Source organism: Lepisma saccharinum, chromosome 5 (genome assembly GCF_977018435.1).
Source record: "Lepisma saccharinum chromosome 5, izLepSacc3.1, whole genome shotgun sequence".
In the NCBI taxonomy this organism is placed as follows: Eukaryota; Metazoa; Arthropoda; class Insecta; order Zygentoma; family Lepismatidae; genus Lepisma; species Lepisma saccharinum.
The window spans coordinates 65,009,102-65,031,709 of NC_139233.1; the positions used below are offsets into that span (position 1 = coordinate 65,009,102).

General features: G+C 35.9%; 1 protein-coding gene across 1 annotated transcript in view; it reads right to left on the reverse strand.

The window, feature by feature from the left end:
* tim (timeless) overlaps positions 1–22,608 on the reverse strand; it is a 96,872-nt gene that overhangs the window by 49,058 nt on the left and 25,206 nt on the right. Inside the window, exons 2-9 of the mRNA XM_083122590.1 lie at positions 18,777–18,895; positions 17,379–17,473; positions 11,059–11,120; positions 9,472–9,655; positions 7,466–7,669; positions 4,905–5,051; positions 1,239–1,403; positions 677–725 (exon numbers count right to left, since the gene is read on the reverse strand). Of these exons, the coding sequence (XP_082978716.1) occupies positions 677–725; positions 1,239–1,403; positions 4,905–5,051; positions 7,466–7,669; positions 9,472–9,655; positions 11,059–11,120; positions 17,379–17,473; positions 18,777–18,873 (1,003 nt within the window). The 5' untranslated portion in view covers positions 18,874–18,895. The remainder of the gene's footprint in view (positions 1–676; positions 726–1,238; positions 1,404–4,904; positions 5,052–7,465; positions 7,670–9,471; positions 9,656–11,058; positions 11,121–17,378; positions 17,474–18,776; positions 18,896–22,608) is intronic.

The following is a 22,608-nucleotide window of genomic DNA, read 5'->3' on the forward strand; positions in this document are numbered from 1 at the left end:
GTTGGTTGGCAAATTGACGTAGATCTTACGTCGGGCCAGCAGTGGTTGCCAACATTTGATCAACCATGGAAAAGTGAGTCAAAATCAGTTTTAAATGCTAAGTTTTTCATGCTAATACAATTTCCAGGAGTGTGATGTAAATTCTAGAGTGTAAAATAAGTGACACGTAACAGTGTTTCTTTTCGAATATTTCAGTCACAGCACATACTCGAAATATAATTTATTTTTAATGAAAGTAGAAGCTACTTTTAACTTGTAGTCACTCACCAGCCCTTTGTCAGCCACCATGGATAAAAGATGTGTTGATAATTGCTTATTGTTTGCCTCTTTAGCTGTAGTAAAACAAGAACATTCTTACAGGTATTATTGTGAAGGTGAACAGTTAACTGTGTAACTGTAGGCCAACCATTTACAGTATGGTTGTCCTAACATTGGGCCTACCACTTTTGGATACTTGGGATACTAATCAACAAATAGAAAAGAGAACTGAATCTTGATTAGTTTCAGAGAAATAACATGTTAAATGAGCATTTATACTACTGGGACAACTGCTATACCATACTTCCTCAAGTCCTTACAGGAGCTTAAATAGCAGTTGTTCCAGTTGGCTGCTAGAGGTTAAAATATCTTCTAATTATAGTTTACTATAACCAAAAATATCTTTTAGCCTACATACCTTTTGTTGCATTTTTATTATGCTCTCTGGGTGGGAATGCCCAATTTCCCTGAAATTTAAAAATGCACAAAAATAAATTCTGAGTTTTTTTATACTCACACTCACTGGAACTCCTCGACAAGAAATATTTCAATATTGAGAAAAGCATATCATTTTATACTTTATAGAGGTTTCAGTAAAGAAGTTACAAAAACTATATTGACACCATCTTAAAGGAATTCATCATGAACTACAATATCATTCATGGTGTGGTGCAGTAAACATACCATACAATATATAACTTGTCTATCTGAGATTTTCCATCAGTGTCTGTTTCTTAGTCAAGTGCAACTAAATATATTTAACATAATGTAGCATATTTTGTAACTATCATCATTTGGATGTAACATTATTTAAATTACGCAAAAGAACCTATGCTAATTGCTGTGATTTGTGTATTTATTATATTTTAGGAATATTTTATGTGCATATATTCAGTGCTGTACTGATAGCTGTTATGTGACAAAGTCCTGGAACTAAACTAAACTATAAAGACAACAAGCAACTTAAAAAACTTTCTCACCTGTTTTCCTGAATTTTCAACTCGAGAGTGTTTGTTTTCTGAATCTGCTTTATGAGAAAATGTGTTTCTATCATTACTGTTTCCATTGCCACTCCCACCAGTATCTGAAGAGTCTGATGTTGGATCAGATGTTAACATTGGTGATGAGTCTCCAGATCCCTGATCCTTCAACAGAAAATAAAAATATATATATTTAATATATTACTTGCAAAGAAAACAGGGAAATTCTTTCTGTATGCATGCATTGTTTCAATTATACAAAGCATAAAACTCCATGCCATTGAAGTGCCAAGTCCTCCATGGGGCACATCTTCACATCCAAGTGCTGCTATCTGGATTTAGGTCAGAAACCTCTACTACTGCTTTTAAAGTAGATCACCAATTAGTCTCTCGATGCTAAATCAACCAAAATATTGCATCCTCCACTGGAAATAAAAAATGATTGCTTGTACCACCAGAAACCTTTGCTTTCATTGTATAATTATATTAATTTGTCCTACAGTTACTACAGCCACATTAACATTAAATTGCTTAAGATATCAGATCAGAATCCCCCCTTCACCATTTTTTTAATTAATATTGTTCTAAATTTGTAGTTTCTCTTGCAAACGCAAAATCCTAATCAATTGTTTATGTGCACCTGTTAACTCATTCATGTCATTCATGATTCTGTACACTATCGGTTAGCAGTATTGGTAAATTGTATGTGGGCTATTTTATACTTTTCAACCTGTCTAGGTTAATCATGAAAATTAATATAGTGGTGAAAATTGTATAGAAACACAATGATTAATTTTTAAAATGATTATTGATGCATCAACTATTTGCACCCATTAGCAATATTTGAGATAGGTCTTGCAAATTAACAGCCAATTAAAGCCTACCATGAGAGGTTCGGTTAATTGCCAGGAATAAAACCAATACAAGTCTGTGCATGTCAAAATTAACCCAAGCGGTATAGTAGTGATATCTCAGGACAACCCATTACATGTGAATAGCATGTACAGTGGCGAAGCGTGATATTTTTACGTAGTCATCGCAAGACTTGTCAAATGTCAGGGTAGATCTTTCCAACCTGGAAGAGGGTGGACACAATATTTCTCCTCAGTAAACGCCAAAAATATGCCAAGCTTTTGATACCTCACCTCTCTCTCACTTCTATCCTGAATATGAGAGTGATGTTAGCTCTCAAAAGCTTGGACTCCACTACCCAAGAGTAACTTTTCATCAAAGGAGAAAATGTCTTCAGTAAAAATATTGCTTGAAAGCATTGCAAACAGTGCACAAATCCATACGCTGTGCACACCTGCCTGGTCCAGTTGTAATCAAATATTAGAAAAAAAGTCAATCCCTGTACTCTTCAACTCTGTTAACTAAGCGTGATTTATAACATAACCTGGGTTGTGAAAAGGATGGGATGGTTTTCTTTTAACATTCTTGTGTGGCAAAGTAGATAAGAATACATGGTACAGTCCCGTGGAAATTAATCGGAGCAAGATATTTTTATGCATGATAGAGTCTCAAACTTAACTATGGTTTCATGATGATGAATCTATGACAAATCGTGTAATACAAATTATATAGATATTAAGAAATATTACGAATAGGTAATTTATTGTTTCTGAATAGTGTAATTGATGAATTAGGGTATAAGTACAAAAAAATACATAAAGTGTGTAGTTATTGTCGTATTTCAATTAATTCGCACGGGACTGTAGACCTTATTTCCGATTGACCTACTTTATTTGAAATATTTTCGCAACGTTCATACATTTATTAGTGGGCGAATTCACACACGCGTACAGTCCCGTGCAAATTAATTTAAATACGAGAATAACTACATACTTTGTGTATTTTTTGTACTTATGCCCTAATTCATCAATTACACTATTCAGAAACAATAAATTATATATTCGTAATATTTCTTATTAGCTAATATGTTCTTCTTTCTGTTATATAATTTGTATTACACGATTTGTCATACATTCATCATCATGAAACCATAGTCAAGTTTGATACTCTATCATGCATAAAAATATCTTGTTCCGATTAATTTGCACGGGACTGTATTTCATTCATTCCCTGGGACAGCACTAAATCTATACTTGAGCATAGCAATATAACTAACGCCTTCGGGTACTCGTCCTGGACCTTATTTTGCAAATCCACTAAATGCCCCGACAAAACTGCTAAACCATCATAAGTTTGAGCAATAATAAATTGTTCCTCCAGTTTCTACTTGTTGACAATATTTACATGAACAAAAACAAATAAGCTGTCAGATATGCAATCCGTACTCACATCAGTAAAACCAATAAACCCTCCTCCTTATGCACAGATCTCAAGACAGTTGACAATTGATGGTTTACATTGTTAACATTAGATGGTTCATCAATTATAATTGAAAGAAAGTCTGATTTTTCAGTTTATTTAATTAATTTTTTTCACTCACAATATCACTAATTGCATGTATTAGATTATTGCATTGCATTCTTTACAATGATGGAAATAGCACTCAGAAAAATTTTAATCCTGATGATGTCAGAGAAACCCTGACATAAACATGGGAGCTGAAAATAAAAGGCCATTTATAACCAGACCTTCAAGCGGTCGTTGGGTGTCTGAGCAGGTAGAGATATTCGCACATTTTCTGCGATGACTTGGACCAGCGAACACCTTCAATAGGAAACATAGCGCGAGTGTTGGCCACGGGGAATAGTACTGGGCTCTCATTCCGATGCGCTAAACTTAGCAAATCCCTTGCGTGTTTCATTATGTCACTTGGCTTATTTTGCACAAATATGAGAATATTCTGGCTTATTTTTTACTTCTTCTCTAAAATATTAAAATGCAGTATTTTTATTATTTTGCTAAGTCATAGCTGCATCTGCCGATGACAGGCCTCTGAGCATGTATATCAATTGTGATTACTTTATTCTTAAAAGACTAATATTTTCCAGAAAGAACAGAAAATTTACAATTTCCATGTTTTTCGTACATTTGAACAAAAATGTGGTAAAATACAAAACGTACATTATACACAACTTAGTATGCAAGCAATTTGATCAATGATTTATATTTTTCGGTGTTTTCACAATTGTCAAATTAAGGTCTCTACATATATCACAGACACTATAATATTTACCTGTGAAATAATTCACATTACCTGGTATTATCTTGCTATACGAAAACAAAGTCAACAAAGGTTAATACCATTTTTTAAAATCCAAAAGCTAAAAAAAAATCTACAAAAAAATGGCTACTTTTGTTTCTGCTGAAACTAAATTTTAGAAGTTTCATTTGACAAAATTTTGAGAGGGCCAAGCCTAGCTATGCCAATAACACACAGCCTCATAGAAGATTTTCTTACTGACCGTCAAGGTGTCAAAGCCTCGAGGCCTCCAGATATGCTGTTTCCTAGGTGTTCTGCATGAAAGAGATGTTGACCCTTGAGTACTTTCCAAAAATACTGCATTTTACATCTAGACACACAATGAAATATGTCTTACCCAGGATTCAAACCTAGGACCCTGGTATTGCAACAAGCTACGGGTACCACCCTATTACAAAATCTGGTTACACATACTCATATATTAATATTTACCTGTGTCAAGAAAACATAAAATATGGAAACAGAAGTTAGAATTGGGATATATATATACTTACTGGAGGTGAAGTGTTGCTTTCATTATCTTCTGAACTTTCACTCAAAGAAGATTCCAGCCAGAGATTCAGGAGCTTATGGAGTGAGCCCACATGTTGGTCCTTGTATGCAAGAGCAATCAGCTGAACCATTGTCACACCCCAGTTGGACTGCAAATATACATTATTCATAAATTATATTAAAACACGACCTTTCAAATGTACCCTAGTAAGGCTATCCAAAATCCTCTTTAACCTAGACATGTCCTACATTTTAATCTTTATGTTATTTATTATACATTTGGATATTTTGTACTAAAAACATACATTGCAAAGTGCATTTTTTAAATGTAAAATGTCAGTTTCACATTGACATAAAAAGTTCTACATTTTAGAACAGCATATCCCAACTTTTTGATTCTGGTGATCCTATACACTACCATATTTATTTAACAGATTACAATGACGTACCATATGTAAAGTTATAGTCATTAGCATTTTATATGTACAAATAAAAGCTTTTAATTATTAAACAAACTGATACAGGGCAAAGCAGAAGGTAAATATCTTGTTTGGTGAGTGTCCCTTCATCAATTTCTTCTAAGCTGCATTTACCAGCATCGTGGTTAGCCAAAAGGAATAGAAAAGTAATGCGAAAATACAACATAATACAAAAATGTCAAGTCAATAAGCATGCAAGTGAAAAAGAAAGATTAATACCTAGTTTATATCAACTGGCTGCTTGGTGTTTTATTTTAATTTTATAGTGCCTTTTAGGTGCTTATTTTAAAGTTGTTTCTGCCTATAAATCCACACCATAATAATAATTTTGATTTTGTTTTTGTGATTTTACTTTGCATTTCTGCCACTTTTGGTTAATCACGAAGATGAGGATGAGTGATGATATGATGAATTGATGAAAGGACACTCACAAAGAATACCCAAACCCAGGCTGGGATTCGAACCGAAGGCCTCTGTCATCATAGCGTGATGTGCCGAATAACACTGTTCTACAAATTTTCACTTTTTTCTGTTACAGAAAGGAAAGTAGCTGTTTCTTATTGAAATTGACCTCCTGAACACTAATATGCACTTCATTTTCTAACATTGGCTCTTAATTTGAAGTTACGGCATTATTCATGTTACCCATAAGCAATATATTTGCTCTTATTTTCAAGATAAGTATAATTCATGTTACATAGCAATTAATCTTAAGCAATGTGGGCATAACTTGATAAATATATTAAGAGCGCCCGTAAAAGGAGGCCCTGTTTTCCCCAGCCCCCTCCCTCCTGTTATGCCAAAACAAGAGCCAAACAAACTTTTTTAATGTCATTTCAGTGTTCAGCATTCTCAGAATAGTAAAGAATGGGTACTTTCATTTCTGTAACAAAATGTGTGTAGAACAATGTAATTATATACACTGAACAAAGAGATGAATATAACCTTCTACGTAGGCTATTTGGAATTCAACCTGCAGTTGGCTTGTACGAGCACATGACTTATTGCAGAGCCACCATGGATGCACAGAAATAAGCTGTCACATGTTGGCTCATGCCACAACAAGTGGTCAGTCACTGTGTTCAGTGCTTGGTGTGTAGTGAGCAGAGAACAATGGCTGGTACAATAGAAACTCCCACCAAATGTGAGGTGTAATTCGCATTTTGCAGGCCGAAGGCCATAGAGTAGCTGAAATCCATCGCAGAATGAGTGCCGTGTATAGAGAGAAGGTCATGAGAGTGACAGTTGTGTGAGGAAATTGTGTCAAAAATGTTAACATCGGGCATTATTTTGGTCCACAAGAATGCATGCCCACACACAGAATCGTTACTTCACTAGTTTTGATGGGAGGTGGTTGACCACCCTCCTTAAATCATCACATCTAGCGATTATCATTTGTTTGTAGAAATGAAAGTGTGGTTGGGGTAGCAGCAATTTATGAGCAATGAGGAGATGATGGATGGTGTTTGTGAGTGACTCAGTTCTCTGGCTGCAACCTTCTTCGACAAGGATATACAGAAGATGGTGCAGCTCTGACAAATGCTTGAATTCAGGTGGCAATTACATTGAAAAATAGTTCAGGTGTGTGTGTGTAGCTTTTGTATGTAATAAATATCAGTTTCCTTTTTTTTTTTTCATGCCTCCCAGGTGTTGATTTCCGAATAGTCCTTGTAATAGAACACTCATAAAACTTTCATTAATATTGTGGAATTGGGAATTTGAATGTTTTCATTTTATATTTTCTTTCTAAAATAACACCTTCAATTTGAAGTAATATGAAGCTTTCAGTCCAAAGTGACAAGCTACAATTTATATACTTGTCACTTGGAAACAAACCTACAGAAACAAAAATGCAACCTTGCATACTGTAGTGTCGTGACAATCTGTACATGTCACTTGTGTGTCACTTGGACTTGGCAATTTACTCCTTGTGTCTTCTCGGTCTGTTGATTGTGAATGCTTTCCTACAAACAGGAATGGGAAGTGCATATTCTAGTGTGTACAGTTTGTGGTCATGATGCTTGTGAAAGCTCCCTTCAAGAGAATCTTCCAAACCAAAAAAGCAGCTATTCAATAGCACTTACCTTTTGTGGGCATGTCATAAGATGAATTAGCACTTTGTCCACATTTTGAGTAAACAGATTCCATAATATTTGATTCTGTTTACTGCAATGATTGCCAATGGTTCCTTGAGATGTACCGTTGCGAAACTCTGGGATGTGGAGGATGTTTCTCAATAGAAGCAAGCAGTTGTTGATTGTATCACAATCTTCTATTGTGATAGTATCCTAAAAAAATATGTACATAAATACAAAAGTAGCCGTATGTAATACACTAAAAGCATATACTGAGAATTACTGTTAAAAATGTTGATATATGAGAGATATAGAAAAATCTATTTCAATTAATTCATGTGTAATACACACATGCAATATAAATATGCCCTGATAAACTTTATGTTTTCCCTGTCAGTTTATCAAAAATTAATCCTTCCTCTTACATAAACATTTACATATGTATAAATATGAGTAACAATGAGCAGAGCACCTAGGATTTTGTGAAACGAGGATATGCCGTAAGTGACTGTACCTTATTTTATTCTAGTAGGCTGTTCATTTTTTTACCATCTTCTCCCAGCATTAATATTATTATTATTATTATTATTAGGAAAACTGGGCTAAAGGGTCTATTTCCAGTCTCGTTGGCATGCCAGTGGTCTAAATCAGTTTGTTTTAAGTCCATGTTATGCACAGATAGGTTAATCGAGTCTGGACTTTAAAGTGGAACCCAAACCACTATGTGCTTCCACCATGGATAGAACCTGGGACACCTTGATTACAAGGAAACTGTGTTACCTTTTACCCCATTTCTGATGTCCCTTTCAATACTGCTTTATGACCCATGGTGGATATTGCACAGCTTTGCCTGCAAACACAAACTCGTCATGTAAACAAACCATTAAAACAAAATACACACACAAACTGAGACACGGAATTAAGAAGAAAAATAGACTTCTCACAACTAAGATCTCTGGCTGGAAATCACTTGTGGGTAGTGTGAGCCAAACAAAGAAGATGACAACAGAACAGTGTTACCACTATAGCATCAAGGAGGCCTGGGCATGCCACTGGTCACAAAGTTACAACCACAAGTGAAGGGCCGTTTTCAATAAAGTTTCCGTCTGTAGTTTTGGAATCGCATATTAAAAAAATATTACTTAATGTCTGGCAAAGTGTGTGGACGAATACTGGTCCTCAATGCAATAAGGTGTACTATTCTATACAAGAAAGAATTCCAAAGGAATGCTGGTTCAAACATATACGACTCTCCCGGAGTTCCCTCACAACTATAATCTGCTGCAGATTAAATCACACTATCGTTCCAGTTCACCTTTACAAGAACAACTTTGTGCCTTCACCAGTTTGTTTGTGCAGTGCAACTCCAAACCATATTATATTTCAGTGAAAACTTTATGAAACAAACAGAGAACAATTTTACATAACTTGGACAAGAGTGGATATCAAGCGCCACTGACACTACCTCATTTATTGACTTCTCCTTCATCCTCGGTGATCAATATTCTTACAAAATATTTCAGAAAGTAAAAAATAATGTTATAAATTTGTAATGAAATGGTTTATCTATTTATTATGAAAGTCGTGTGTGTGTGTGGGTGTGTGTGTGTATAAATATTATATGCATGCATGCATGTATATATTGTAAGTTGATAAATTGTTAACTGGTGCATGAATTATGTCCACAACCAATAAAGTTTTATTTAAAATAAAATAAAACTTGTAGTGGTATTATATATATTTTGCTGTTAGCTAGCACCTACTGTCTTGTTCTTTGGATTTTTACATGAACTTAATGGTGAGAAAGAAAAGATTCAAATATTTTTATTTACATCATTAATATGAATGGAAAGTGGGTGCAAGAACTGAAACAACTAAGAAAATCTACCAAATGTGAGAAAGATGTTCCAAGCTTCTAAGTAAATATTAAGAGTAATTCTTATAATTCAGAATAACAAGAAATATATCTGCATCTTGCCCAACCAACAACAATATAGATAGAACTGAAGTCTTACCTTGTCCACTATGCTCTTCATATGATCTAAAACTGCACGTGTGGAACGAGGATCAGTGAAAGCTTCTTTTGCACACATAAGTAACTTGCCCAATTCAATTATAGTATTCCTTCCTGTATCTGTTCTGGACATTACTTCAATAGGGAGGAGACATTCTACAGGTATTGTTAGGTTCACGAGGAGCCTGCAATAAAAAGGCTTCATTTATGAAACTAAAAACATAAAAATTTATGTGGTTACCTCATACATATTACAAAGATATGGTAGTATAAAAATTGTAAGTCCACTTTATGTGCAGTAAGGCTAATTGGGACTGAACCTCAGTTTAAAGTGGGATCCGAACCACTATGTGCCTCCACCGGATGTCGAACCTGGTAACCCTTGCTGACAAGGCAACGACAGGCAGTGTAAAAAGAATAAGTTTGCCGTTTTCTTTTGAAACATTTCAAGATTTGTGATAAGTCCACTTTATGCTCAGATATGCTAACCTGGGATTGTCCTAAAGTTTAAACTGGGATCTGAACCACTGTGAATCATGCCTCCACCAGGAATCCAATCTGCGACCCTTTGATTATACGCCAACAACATTACGACTACACCATCTGAAAGGTCCTTTCAAAAATTGAAATTCATCCCCAGTATAATGTAAAGACTTGATTTATTACCTAGTTTTGTTGTCAACCAGGAAGGTGGTTGAGCCACTGATGTACACAGGCACAGGTTCACTAGGTCAAGCCCCCTCCAAAAATTTTGCTAAATGATAGGGTTACTCTTCTTTGAGTAGTCAGTAACATATATTACCATCTTTTCCTGCATCTGGCATTTTTTTATTGCGAATGTTGGGCCAAAGAGAGGAGGTTGTGACCCTTTCCAATGCCTCCCCCATTGGGAATGCCACTACTGATACCAATAGAAGAGTACGCGTACGTTAAATATGTCCCATCCTTAATTTATTGAATGTAACTGTATTTGATTGTAACACTCAAGAACTACGAGGGGATGCTGAAAAGTTCGTAGCTGACCAAGTTCCCAAACTGTTTAGAGGAAGGTCACATTATGTCTTGAAAGTACATATCCTTGTATGTACATATACCAAATGGCTTTCTTGTTGTTTCAGGTTTATTAAGTGACCATATCTGCTCAGCAAGTGAAATTTACAAACATCGAGTGCAGGGCTGTCATGAAGTTTCTGTTCCTCCAGAGCCCGTCGCCGAAGAGGATCCACGAGGGAATGAGCAACACCTTACAGGACTCTGCTCCATCGGATACTTTCTGTTTCCTCAGCTCAAAAAACACCTGAAGGGACGCCATTTTGCCTCAGATCAGGAGGTGATTACTGCCACAGAGCATTGGTGCAAGGAGCAAACTTCAGAATAATTTTTAAGTGGTTTGCAAAAGTTGGAGCACCAGGCCAGAAAGTGCATTGAGCTTTGAGAGGGGTATGTTGAGTAACTATGAATTTTCATCATTCCAAGTGCATTCCTTCTACGTTGGGATACGAACTTTTCAGCATCCCTTCATATTTAACAAGCCCATTTTCTAGACCTTCCTTTGAAAAGGTACAAAATAGTCAAAATTTCTGCTTACCTGACAGTTGCATCTACTATTTTGGGTTCATCTTTGACGTGAATGAGTAATGGTATAAGTTCCTGGGGAAAAAGAGTAAAAATTATTAGTGTAATGAGGCAAAAACATGTGATTTACTATCATCATAATCACAATCACAATTTGAGCTATCAGGAAAAGGAAGAAATAGTGGACATAAATATAACTGTTTCAGTAGCATGATACAAAAGTGAACATGCAGAAATCAGTTCAAAATATGTAGAATGGTTTCGATTCCATACAAAATCATAGGTGTTAAAAGCTAAAATGCGATTTTACTCATGACATTCATGATGCCATTTCTAGGCCATTTATATGTGTAGCCTAGCTATTAAAAATATTAATTCCTGAAATCCACTACCAATAAGTCCCACATGGAGAAGTTTTGCTCAACAGAGTTGAAAAATGAATCATGCCGAGTGAGGTTTGACATATTATATGCCATGATGGTCATAGAGTTTAAGCTGAAAAGCTACCCCCCCTCCCAAAATAAAAAATCTCCCTGCTTCTTTACTAAATTCCTGAGCATCAGGATTGCCATTAGGAAATGTCATTTCTCATAAAAGTTACGCTAAACCACCATGGTTATTATTGTTATTATTACATATTGTTATATTTTATATTGGTGTTTGCATTTGAAGTTTTGGTTTCCTTTCTCTATAGTATGTATGCTGATTACATGTAGAGTTGTATTGATTGCCAATTCAGGCTTTTCTTCTCTTTTCTTCCTTCCATTCAAGTATGATTGCAGGGTAATGCATCCCAGATTCGATCCCGGTGAAGGTACATTGCACAGTGGTTTGGATTCCACTTTGAACTGTAGATCCAGTAATGATTATCCTATCTGAGCATAAAATGGACCTAAAACAAATTGACTTTTGAATGATCATGCTTGCACTAAACAGTTCAATAGCATTGTATATTTTGGAAGCATTAAGTACTATAAGGAGGCATGCATCACACACCTTAATGGCAGGCCTTGCTGAGCATGTTACTCAGTTAAAAGTTTTGAACTGAGATTGCCATAAATAGACTTTACATTATGGATGATTTGATAATATGTAGTAAGCTGTAAACTATCCCCCTACAAAATAATTCAAAGGCAGTGATTGATGTCTCTATGAATAAAAATATCTAACAATTTAACTTTTCCCAGAATCTTACAATTTGCTATTCTCACGCTGTTATGCAAAAATCTAAGGAATCCCACCCAGCTACCAAGCTTTGTGGATGGGCAATAAAAGGAGGATTAAGAGTGTAGTGTGGATTGTTTATGGAACTTTATTCTTTCATTTTGTTCAGTGATGTACACGTGTTTTTATATAGGATGAGGAAGCTTCATTGTATTATTCTCTTCATGTGTACTCCTTTGTCTTCAGTTAATTTTCAGATGGCACATGGTAAAAAACTGGAAGGTTAAAAAAAATACTTTTAAGTTAATGACATTCCAATTGAGCCTTCTCAAATGTGTCGTCACATTCAAGTGGAAAAACTCACAGATATCTCCATTCTGATTTGGCATGTTCACACTTTGGAGCAGAGTAGATTGTGCAGTTCATACACGTCCCCCTTTCCCAAAAAGAAGAACCTTGAATACACATAATAATGGAAAACCAATGTAGGAAAGAGTAAAGCATAAATAAAAGAACTTTAACAATTTCCTGGAGACTTCTGAAAAAAAAAATTATGAAGACAGTCACATCATACATGAGCTGTTGGTTGAATTTCCAGCATAACAAGACTTGTAAATTAGCTTCTAATTATGATTATAATTCCTATTATATATTTCCATAATGATACTGTACGGTGGGATGAACAAGTGTTGCTCAACAAATTGTACACAATTATTTTCATTATATTTTCTACATCGTACATATTTTTAAGGACTGGATTTTTACATAAGGCTATTATAGGAAAGGCATTACGAGTATGGAAATGATTTGATTATGGCATTCCTAGATATAGAAAAGGCATACAAACATGGACAGAACAAAGATTTGGAAGGCTCTAAGAGAGAAAGGATTCAAGGAACAAATAGTGTGTAGACTGCAGAGCACACAGAAGGCCAACCAGAGCTGTGTGAAGACACCAGTGGGAAGAACGGAGTAGTTCACTATAAGTAATGGACTAAAACAGGGAAGTGCTCTTTCCCCACTGCTCTTCATAATTACAATGGATGCAATTAACGAAGAGGTGGGGAAGAAGATAGGAAAGGAAGAGATGAAGGCCCTGTTGCTCGCTGATGACCTAGTAATATGAGGAAACAGTGAAGAAGAAGTACAGAGACAGCTTGATAGTTGGAATGAGGAAATCAGAAGAGCAGAAATGAAATTGAACACAGAAATGAGTGAGGCGCTAATAACAACAAGAAACAGAGCCAGAAATGTACCAAGGATAAAGATGGGCACAGAAGAGTTGAGTGTAGTGGAGAGCTTCAAATATCTAGGAAGCATAATTGAGATAAGTGAAAGAATAGATGAGGAGGTAAACAGAAGAGGACAAATGAGAGGTGGACTTTATCAAAGCATTCGAAGATTAATATGGAAGAGGGATGTACCTATGAAATGCAAGAAGGTAATATATAATACACACTATCTACCAATAATTATGTATAGAGCAGAGATTTGGATACTGACAGAGAGAAAAATTCAGGCAGTGGAGGTGAATTTTTTAAGGAGTGTATTGGGCAAGACTAGAAGGGACAGAATAAGGAATGAGCAGGGGCGGCGCCAGAAATTTTCGACTGGGTGGGCAGAAGCTCCATATTGATAGATTAGGGTGGGCAGTATAAATGTAAGACCATATATAGTATATATGTGTATGTAAAACGTATGTATCCCCCTCTCTCTTACAGTCTCGATTTTCCGCTTACTTCTTTTCCCTTTCCTTTTCTTTTTTTCCTATTTATTATTTTCTAATCTATTCTCTGATCTTCGTCCATTTCCTTTCGCTTTGTCTCTGATGGACACAATTATTTCAAGGAAGTGTTTATCCATGCGCAGCCATACATTCTAATCACATTCTTTCATGCATGTTAATACAGTGAAATAAATGTGAATTAGGTTTAACCTTGTGTTGTAAATACGAGGCACATATTTGATTTCATGTATTCGGCGACAATAATAGAAAGTGTTATGGTAGACAATCGTGAAGTCTCTCGTAATTTAAATGCATGTTCCTGAGCATAGTATTTTCATCGTATGAGTTATTGACTGAAGGAGTTTTCTTACTCCTTGGGGGTCACTTCTCTTAGCATACAAGGTTTGTACAACTGAGAAATCTATCTGAATGTTTGTAGTAGCGGCGATTGGGTGCCAACATTTGAGGGGCAAGGACAATATACTTTTTCTTGGTAGAAAAGGCTTAGCATAAAGAGACCATAGTGCGGGGGCAAAAAGTGGCAAAACGTGGCGGAGGAACTGCATCCCCCACTATTTTGACAAACTATCACTCATAAGTAATAAACAAGTAAGATTGAAAATTCTGTTCAGAATTGAAGAGATTATTAGCTAAGTTGCTATTCGTTTCCTGAACTGTCATGTTACTAATGCGGGAGAAGCAAGCAATACACGTATGGTTACATGAACATATTTTTTGAGTTAATAAAATGATTTAGGACATAAGGAATTCATCGAACTTGATCACCATAGCAGTAATAATTCATCCATTTTTCATAGATGATTGGGGTTGTATGGCGTGACCATTTTGAACACAATAGAATGTCAACCTTTATCCTGTGCAGCATACCCTGGAAACTTTATTCTTTCAGAGCAACGAGTCCCTGGCGCCTGGAACCACTGTCAAAGTAATAATTTATGAGGGCTTGTATTTTGAGTGTCAGCATGTGTTTGTTTTCGCCCCTTCGTTACTTTCATCTAATCACCATTGAACCTTATCGTCAACATTATCAAAATTAGCAGAGAAATGACTTAAAATAAAACAAATCAACCACAACTTACTCTTCCAAAAATGGAGTTTCATTAGCTCGTACCTCTTAGAAAGTTGAGGTGGTAGTTTCAATTGCACAGCGTTTCATTAGTGGATCAAGGCAGCTAATTCCGTGAACAATGACGTTGTTTTCCGAAAGTCTCAAATATTTGTCTCAGGCAATCACCCTCTTAAAATGGACGCATCTTCTGTGGTGATAAAATGACACGTTTGGTGCGAGTTCTTTCTGTATATTTTTCCCCAATGGCATAACGCTGTCGCATTATAATGAAGAGGTTCTGTGTTCGACTCCCCCTTCCTCTGGAGGAAGCACAATGCACACTGGTTCGGACGACACGTTAAACTGTTGGTTTAGTCCCGATTAGCCTATCTGAGCATAAAAGTGGGCTTAAAAACAAACTAACAAAATCGTCTTCTGGGTACTTCGTGACATAACCGTTTTTTTTTTCTCTACTTCAGCTGCATATACAGATTCTGCTGACATTTTCGGCTGATTCATGTGGCAAAATTTATGTGTCGAACGAGGATTTCTAAATAGGATAAGTCACTCATTAGCAATTGAATAATTCTGTAGCTTTTTCCATACATAACTTGTTTTATTAAAATTTATTTACTTAGGTATTTTAGTGATTATTGTGATTCCTACTTATTAGTAGAATGAATATAAAGTTGATATTTCGCATACCATATTGATATTTGAAGATGACAGGTATAGAAAAATTGTAATGAAATAAGAAAAGAGACACTTCTGGAATTTCAATGCAGAGCTAATTAAACTATATTATACTCTGATCACATCACCTCCAGCTTCGGCCGAGATCAAGAAAGTAAGGGGCTGCTCTACCTCCACAACCCCTATAAACCTTCATGGCGTGGTCCAAACCACAGGGGAGAACTTTACTTTACTTTTTTATTATACTCTCTAGCATATTTAAACCCGAAGGTTTATGGCTTCAGCAACACAAGTCTTCCATCTGTCTATCCGGGGCAAGATAAATCTAATCTTTCCCATCCTTACCGATTTCTTTTAGGTCCATCTGAACGGTATCCCTCCATCCTCGTCTTATTCTTTCTACTGGTCTCTTACCATCAGGTTTCCCAACAAGAATCCTGTAAACTATTCTTTCCTCTGCCACTCGTGCCACATGGCCATCTAAGTCTTCTTGATTAAATTATTCTAATAAGAATAATTAAAAGGTCGAAATAATTTATTATGTTGCTGGAGGAAGTAGCGCTAATATGATATTTTCATCTGTTTATTTGGAGTTTATTTTAACCATACTCAGGCCGGGATATATATATACGTATGTGGAGACCCGGAGCTACAGTCCTAAAGTTCAACCTAAATTCTGATCTAATCTTGATCATACCCTGTATAATTTTAGCCTCCTAAGCCTACTAGCTGCTTTTAATCATGGAAGTATTCATTTGATCACAGTTTTTCTTTCAATAGCTCTAGTAATTACTTTCACCTAATGACAAAAATTGGCTTTTTATGTGTTGATAATATGTGAATATGTGTAGCATAGATAATATTCACAAGTTAAATATACATGTTATGAACACCAGAATACACTTATATATTGAATCATTCATGTATCCCCTAGTATATGTACTTATTGAATTTGATTGGGTGGGCAATCGGGTGGGCACAGGAATTTTTGGGTGGGCGCTTGCCCACCCGTGCCCACCCCTGTCGCCGTCCCTGGGAATGAGCAAATCCAACAGACAGTGGGGGTGGTGAAGCTCCACGACAGAATAGATCATGCACAGATGAGATGGTTTGGACACATGAAGAGGTTGGATGCAGAAAAACTGCCAGTAAGAGCTTATAATGCAAAAAGAGTGCAAATAAGGCCAAGGGGGAGACCAAGATGACTGTGGAAAGAGCAGATAGTGTTAGGAGAAGAGGACAAGATTGGAACACCATGAAAAGAGAGGGATGGTGGAGGACCAGAAGGAAATTGAGAGGCTTGACTTCTATGCCAACCCAGCCAGAGGCAGGAAATGGTGAAGGATGATGATGATTTTTACATACATTTGTCAACAGCTAGTTTGGCATTTTGTTTCAATTCTTGAATCTCCCATTGCATGAAACAAAGAGAATAACCACGGTGATGGACAATTTGCTTGGTAATTCTCATGCATCACACTGAACTCTCTTATTGATAAAACCATACCTTCAATTTGCCATTAATAAGGCATGCCCTAGACCCTTGCTGGAACACTGTAAATTCCTCAAGAAAGATAAGAGATGTCAAGAGGAATACTCTAGCCTCCATAACCCTATTCTTTGCACCCCATGATACAAAGTACTATTGTACAAGAAGCAAGTTCCTACAGGAATTACCTACCTTTTCTAGGACTTGAGATAATCCCAGAGAACGGCGGAAGGTACGAAGTGTTCGGTCATCAACAGTAAGCTTGCTCAGTATTTCACCTAGGGAAACTGTCAACAAAAGAAAACTATATTAAATTAAAGGAAAAATTAAATTTACATGGGATTGTAGACATATGACAGCGCCTTTCTAGAGATTACAGAACAACTTTCACATTATTAGAAGACTATTAAAATACTCCTCAAGAGTACCTCTGCAAATGGGCAAGACTGTGAATGTGCAGGGAGTAGCTTACCATATGTATTGAAATATTTAGAAATTTAGTTTGAACTGTAACTTGATCTGAAAAATTAGCAGTCAACACAATAGCAGGACACTTAGTACTTTCCTATCCAGAATTGGTGGAAGGTCTAAATCTTTGTCCAGCACGTTAACAATTTCTAGAGATTACAGAACAACTTTCACATTATTAGAAGACTATTAAAATACTCCTCAAGAGTACCTCTGCAAATGGGCAAGACTGAATGTGCAGGGAGTAGCTTACCATATGTATTGAAATATTTAGAAATTTAGTTTGAACTGTAACTTGATCTGCAAAATTAGCAGTCACCACAATAGCAGGACACTTAGTACTTTCCTATCCAGAATTGGTGGAAGGTCTAAATCTTTGTCCAGCACGTTAACAATTTAAAAAATTATCATTCTTTTTATTGCCACATGATTGTCAATGTCAAGATTCGCTTGCACAAGAAACAGAATGGTTCTAGCTAGTGTGGGTTGGATCCATATTCTGGATGGAAATATTCAGTGTTTTTCGAATGCTGAACACTATTTCTCCATGAAGTGATGGTTTTTGCATTTGTGGAATGAAAACTGCAATGTCCAAGAAATTACCGACCCTTACAGGGGAGAAAATTTCAAGAATTGCAAACTTTTAATACAGCCCATATAAAATTTTGCAATATTTTCCCCAAAATTGGAATCTGGATGGGAATTCCCCCTCCCCCCACCTCCGCCAAAACTGATATAAAATTCTAGAATTCTGTACACCCAGTTCTAGTATATTGCAGGATTATCCTCCTCATTATTATTTTTTTTTTTTTTGAAACATTGACCAGGCTACAATTCAAGTGATTCTTCTGCCAATGGATAGGTAGAACATTAGATGTAGATATTTCATTATTATTATTTATTAATAATTATTAATAATTATTATTATTGTAATAATTAATAGTAATAATAATAATTAGTATCTGCAGGATCACATGTTTGCATTTTGGTAGGATTTTCGAAAGTATGGATGAAAAATTAAGAGATCAGAACTTCCTTTTTTTTTAATACATCTGAATAGTAGATGTTCTTCAAAGATGTATTGTCATTCCTGCATTTACATTTTTTTACATCAACACTCACCGAGGCAGTCTTCATTTTCGTGATATGAGTCTCCAATACAAACTCCGAGTGATGCGAAAGTTTTCCGAATCTCTGGATTAACCGCCATCCATTCCATGATATATTTGCCCAAAGTGTACCTGCAACACAAGAGAAACACAATATAAGCAAGTAGCATATTTTATGTTTCTTGTACTGCATGATAAATTTCTTTCAATTTCCTAGACATGGAATTTCAAAAGGAATTTATATTTTCCACTGTTCCAAATTTTAAAGGAATGTCTATTTACAGTTCAATATTTCATGGTGATTTTAATGTGCATGGTTCTGGCTAACACTGGAATGAAAATTGACATTTGCTGCAATGTGATTTTATTTTCTTAATTATGTAATATTTCATATTGAATATAATGATCAGAATTTTATTTTTCATATTTGAATAGACTTAGCTACTTAACTGAAGTGAATTCATACTGTATCAAAAAAGAAAAAGCTGACAAACTGTGCTATACAAAACTCCATGGCAAAACAGCCCTCCTGTGACCAAGATCTACCACGTGGCTTTCCATTGGGTGAAGTCTGGTCAACATGGAAAGTCACATGACCACTGTTTTCTGGCTTTCAAGGCCCAAATCCACTAGTATTGCTTCCAAGTAGCTCCAGTTTTCCTCACATCACTGAAACTGTTGAGCTCTCACCAGGGAGCTAATCTCATTGTGATCACACCAAAGGCAAAAGCACTAACCATTTAACTATACGAGAGCTTACAAACTGCTATTTCAGTTATACTAATAAAAGCATCACACCATTTTTATTTCAAACAATACAATTCTGTATAGCTTAATGGAATGAAATGGTGAGGGTCAGGCATGGGCATATTTAAGGGGGGGGGGGTTCAACGGGTCCAAACCCCTACCCCTAGGTCCAGTAAAATTACCAGATTACCTGTTCTATCAGCTTGTTCATATAAATTTCTTCGCACTTATATTATTCTCCTAAATTAGAGACGTATAGGACGGGTTACGGATGGGAAGGAAATTATGTAATTCCACACACCAGATGGGTCTGCAGACCAAATGTCTGCAATTTCCTGATAGTTTCGGAATTTCTGTGATACGAAACTGCATTGGGACTGTCAAATCAGTTATATTTTCCCCCCTCGAGTCTTCTTAAAGGAATTTCATTTTTAAATAGGCAGTGCAAGAAAATCGGAGAAACACTGTAACATTCTCAAGTTATTCGACACAAGATGGACAGAAAAGTATCAACACTAAGTAGCGTGACTTGTGGAATTGTATTCACTAATTGTAGTACATTTACACACTTTACAATTTACTAGCAGAAGAGATATATTTCAGCAAGCTCTTCAGTTTCTTCACTGTGTAACCTGTGGGAACTTTGAAATCCCCACTTCTTCTAACCAAATTGTTATCATGCAGTGCAAGATTATGTTGCACACGTCAAAAGGTGAATTGTTCAAGTACTGTGAACATGTCAGTATTCTAATAGAGGTATACAAAAGAAAACTAAGAGAGAGAGTTCTGAGAACTTAATGAAATTTATTCCAAAGCAGAGAAACTACTTAGAGACTATGGTGAAGAAATGAAGAGACCTAGAACAGCAGCCCTCAAATCTGAGGGAATAATGCACCAGCTGAGAGCCCAAAAGAATATTACAATGCAAACTTTTGTTGTCCATTTTTGGATCATTTTGTAGTAGAACTGAACTCACGTTTCTCTGAACACAGTTAACACATTGCAAAATTACAACTTATTCCAAAAATGTGAAATGACTATCCCTCATTTATTGGAACAGTGTGTCAAAATGTTGAATGACCTGGTTGATATATTGGATTTTGATAGCCTGTTCATCATTAGGACTGTTATACGTCCCGGAATGATATAATTTGTCCTGGCATCCCGAATAGTTTCTTCGGGATGGACAAATTTCCTGAAATGATTAAGAATATACTTTCCTGAAATGTATTTATATTTAAATGCGTAATATTAAAATACTCATTTTACTAAACAATATAACTGTACATTGAACCCCTCCCTCTCGATGATGCAAGAGTTATCAAGTTACAAGAAGATTCTGCAAAGATATTTGACTTCACGATATTGCCGCCATCTGCTAGCAGTACTGAATTTCAGTTGCAAATCTCTTCCTTGCATAGTAAGCTGTTTACTGTAAACAGTCAGTGCTTGGGTGTAAGAACTGTTCAGTCCGCAGTTCTCAAATAAAGTTTCGACATTGTGAGATAGCAGGTTAGTTCATTATGGCACCGAAAACGAATTGCAAAATTAAAAATTTCGAAAGAATATGATAATGGATATGTACAGTTGGATCCATGAGTATTACCATGTAAATTGTCCATGACTATTTTCATTAATATTTCTCTTACATCCTGTGCATTTTTAAGTGATGGACTTTTATATATCCTGGTGCAGAAGTTGTCAACAGCTTGTTTTAAGTTTTCTTCTAATTCCTGAAGCTCATATTGGGTCAAATAAAGTGGACGAACATAGTGATGGGCAATTTGCATGGTAATACTCATGTGTGTACATACACAACTTTGTCCAGCACCCACTCCCACACACACTCCCCAACAAGCTTCTGGTCAGCAGTGTCCCGGATTTTCACTTATGAAATATAGCAACTCTAATCATACCAAACGTTATACTCCCCCCCCCCCCCACTTTACGTGAACTATATATACGCGCCCATGGGATCAGGCATACTTTAAAGTATAACACTGAATAAATTTTAAAAATAGTATGATATAGTGATACAGTGGAACCCCGATTTTACATTCCCGGATTTTGCAATCTTGAAGTTATGGTCAAAACATAGCAAACTGTTATACGATTTTCAACGATTTTACATTTTCCAACATTTTAAGTTTTCTTCAACTTGGTCAAATGAAAAACGTAAAATCGTGGTTTCACTGTATTTCCACAATGAAAGGAACTTTTCATCTTCAGTTGGGGATGGATTTAGAAATGTATAGCCTGGAAAATGAAAACCACAAGGGGTAAAGTCAGTTCTTTTTTTTTTTTTTAATCAAACACTGGTTACATGCATGTTAAGAAGAAAGGGGAAGATAAGTTCATTTCGCTACTAACGTATCTCCACAATTCAACACCTTCACATACAATAACGTAAGAGAGGCAGTATTTTTTCATTGGTATAGGGATAATGGCACTTTATATCAGGTTCTGGATCTACAGCTCAGTGAAGACATTCAGAGGGTGGTGATGTCAGCTAGTTCATCAGTCCAGCCTCAACAAACAAACAAACAAAAAAGCCCATTTCTTTAATTTTTGTTTACATTACACCTTTCTATATACTGTTAAGTTTATCTTAACAATGCAATTTGTAATGATGAAGACTAAAAATATTTAATTTCCTCTTACCCAGCCAGAAATTGAACCTAAGATTCCAATTCCCATGCCAACACGGAGCCAAACTAAGTGATTGACTCATGATGTCGGCAATGGAGACTCCAGATTAGTCTAAAGAGACTGAAATGCAATGTAAAGTAAGAAAATACAAACCTCATTTTTGTACAAAACTCTACCATGGAGGACAGGTTAGTTCTTGTTTATTGCATTACATTGCCCATATAAAAATCTTGAGGGTGGTATTTGTTGGGGAAGATTGGGGAAATTCTCACTTCTATAACTATAATGTTATACAAGTGTTATGTTAATGTTATATAAACTATAATGTGAAAATTTCTTCATGTACCTAATACTTTCTGTGAAAAGGAACATGAAGTTACTGCAATTGGGCTAACATTGTCCAGATAGGCAATTGAAGACATCCCCAAATAAATTAGTCTGCACACGCC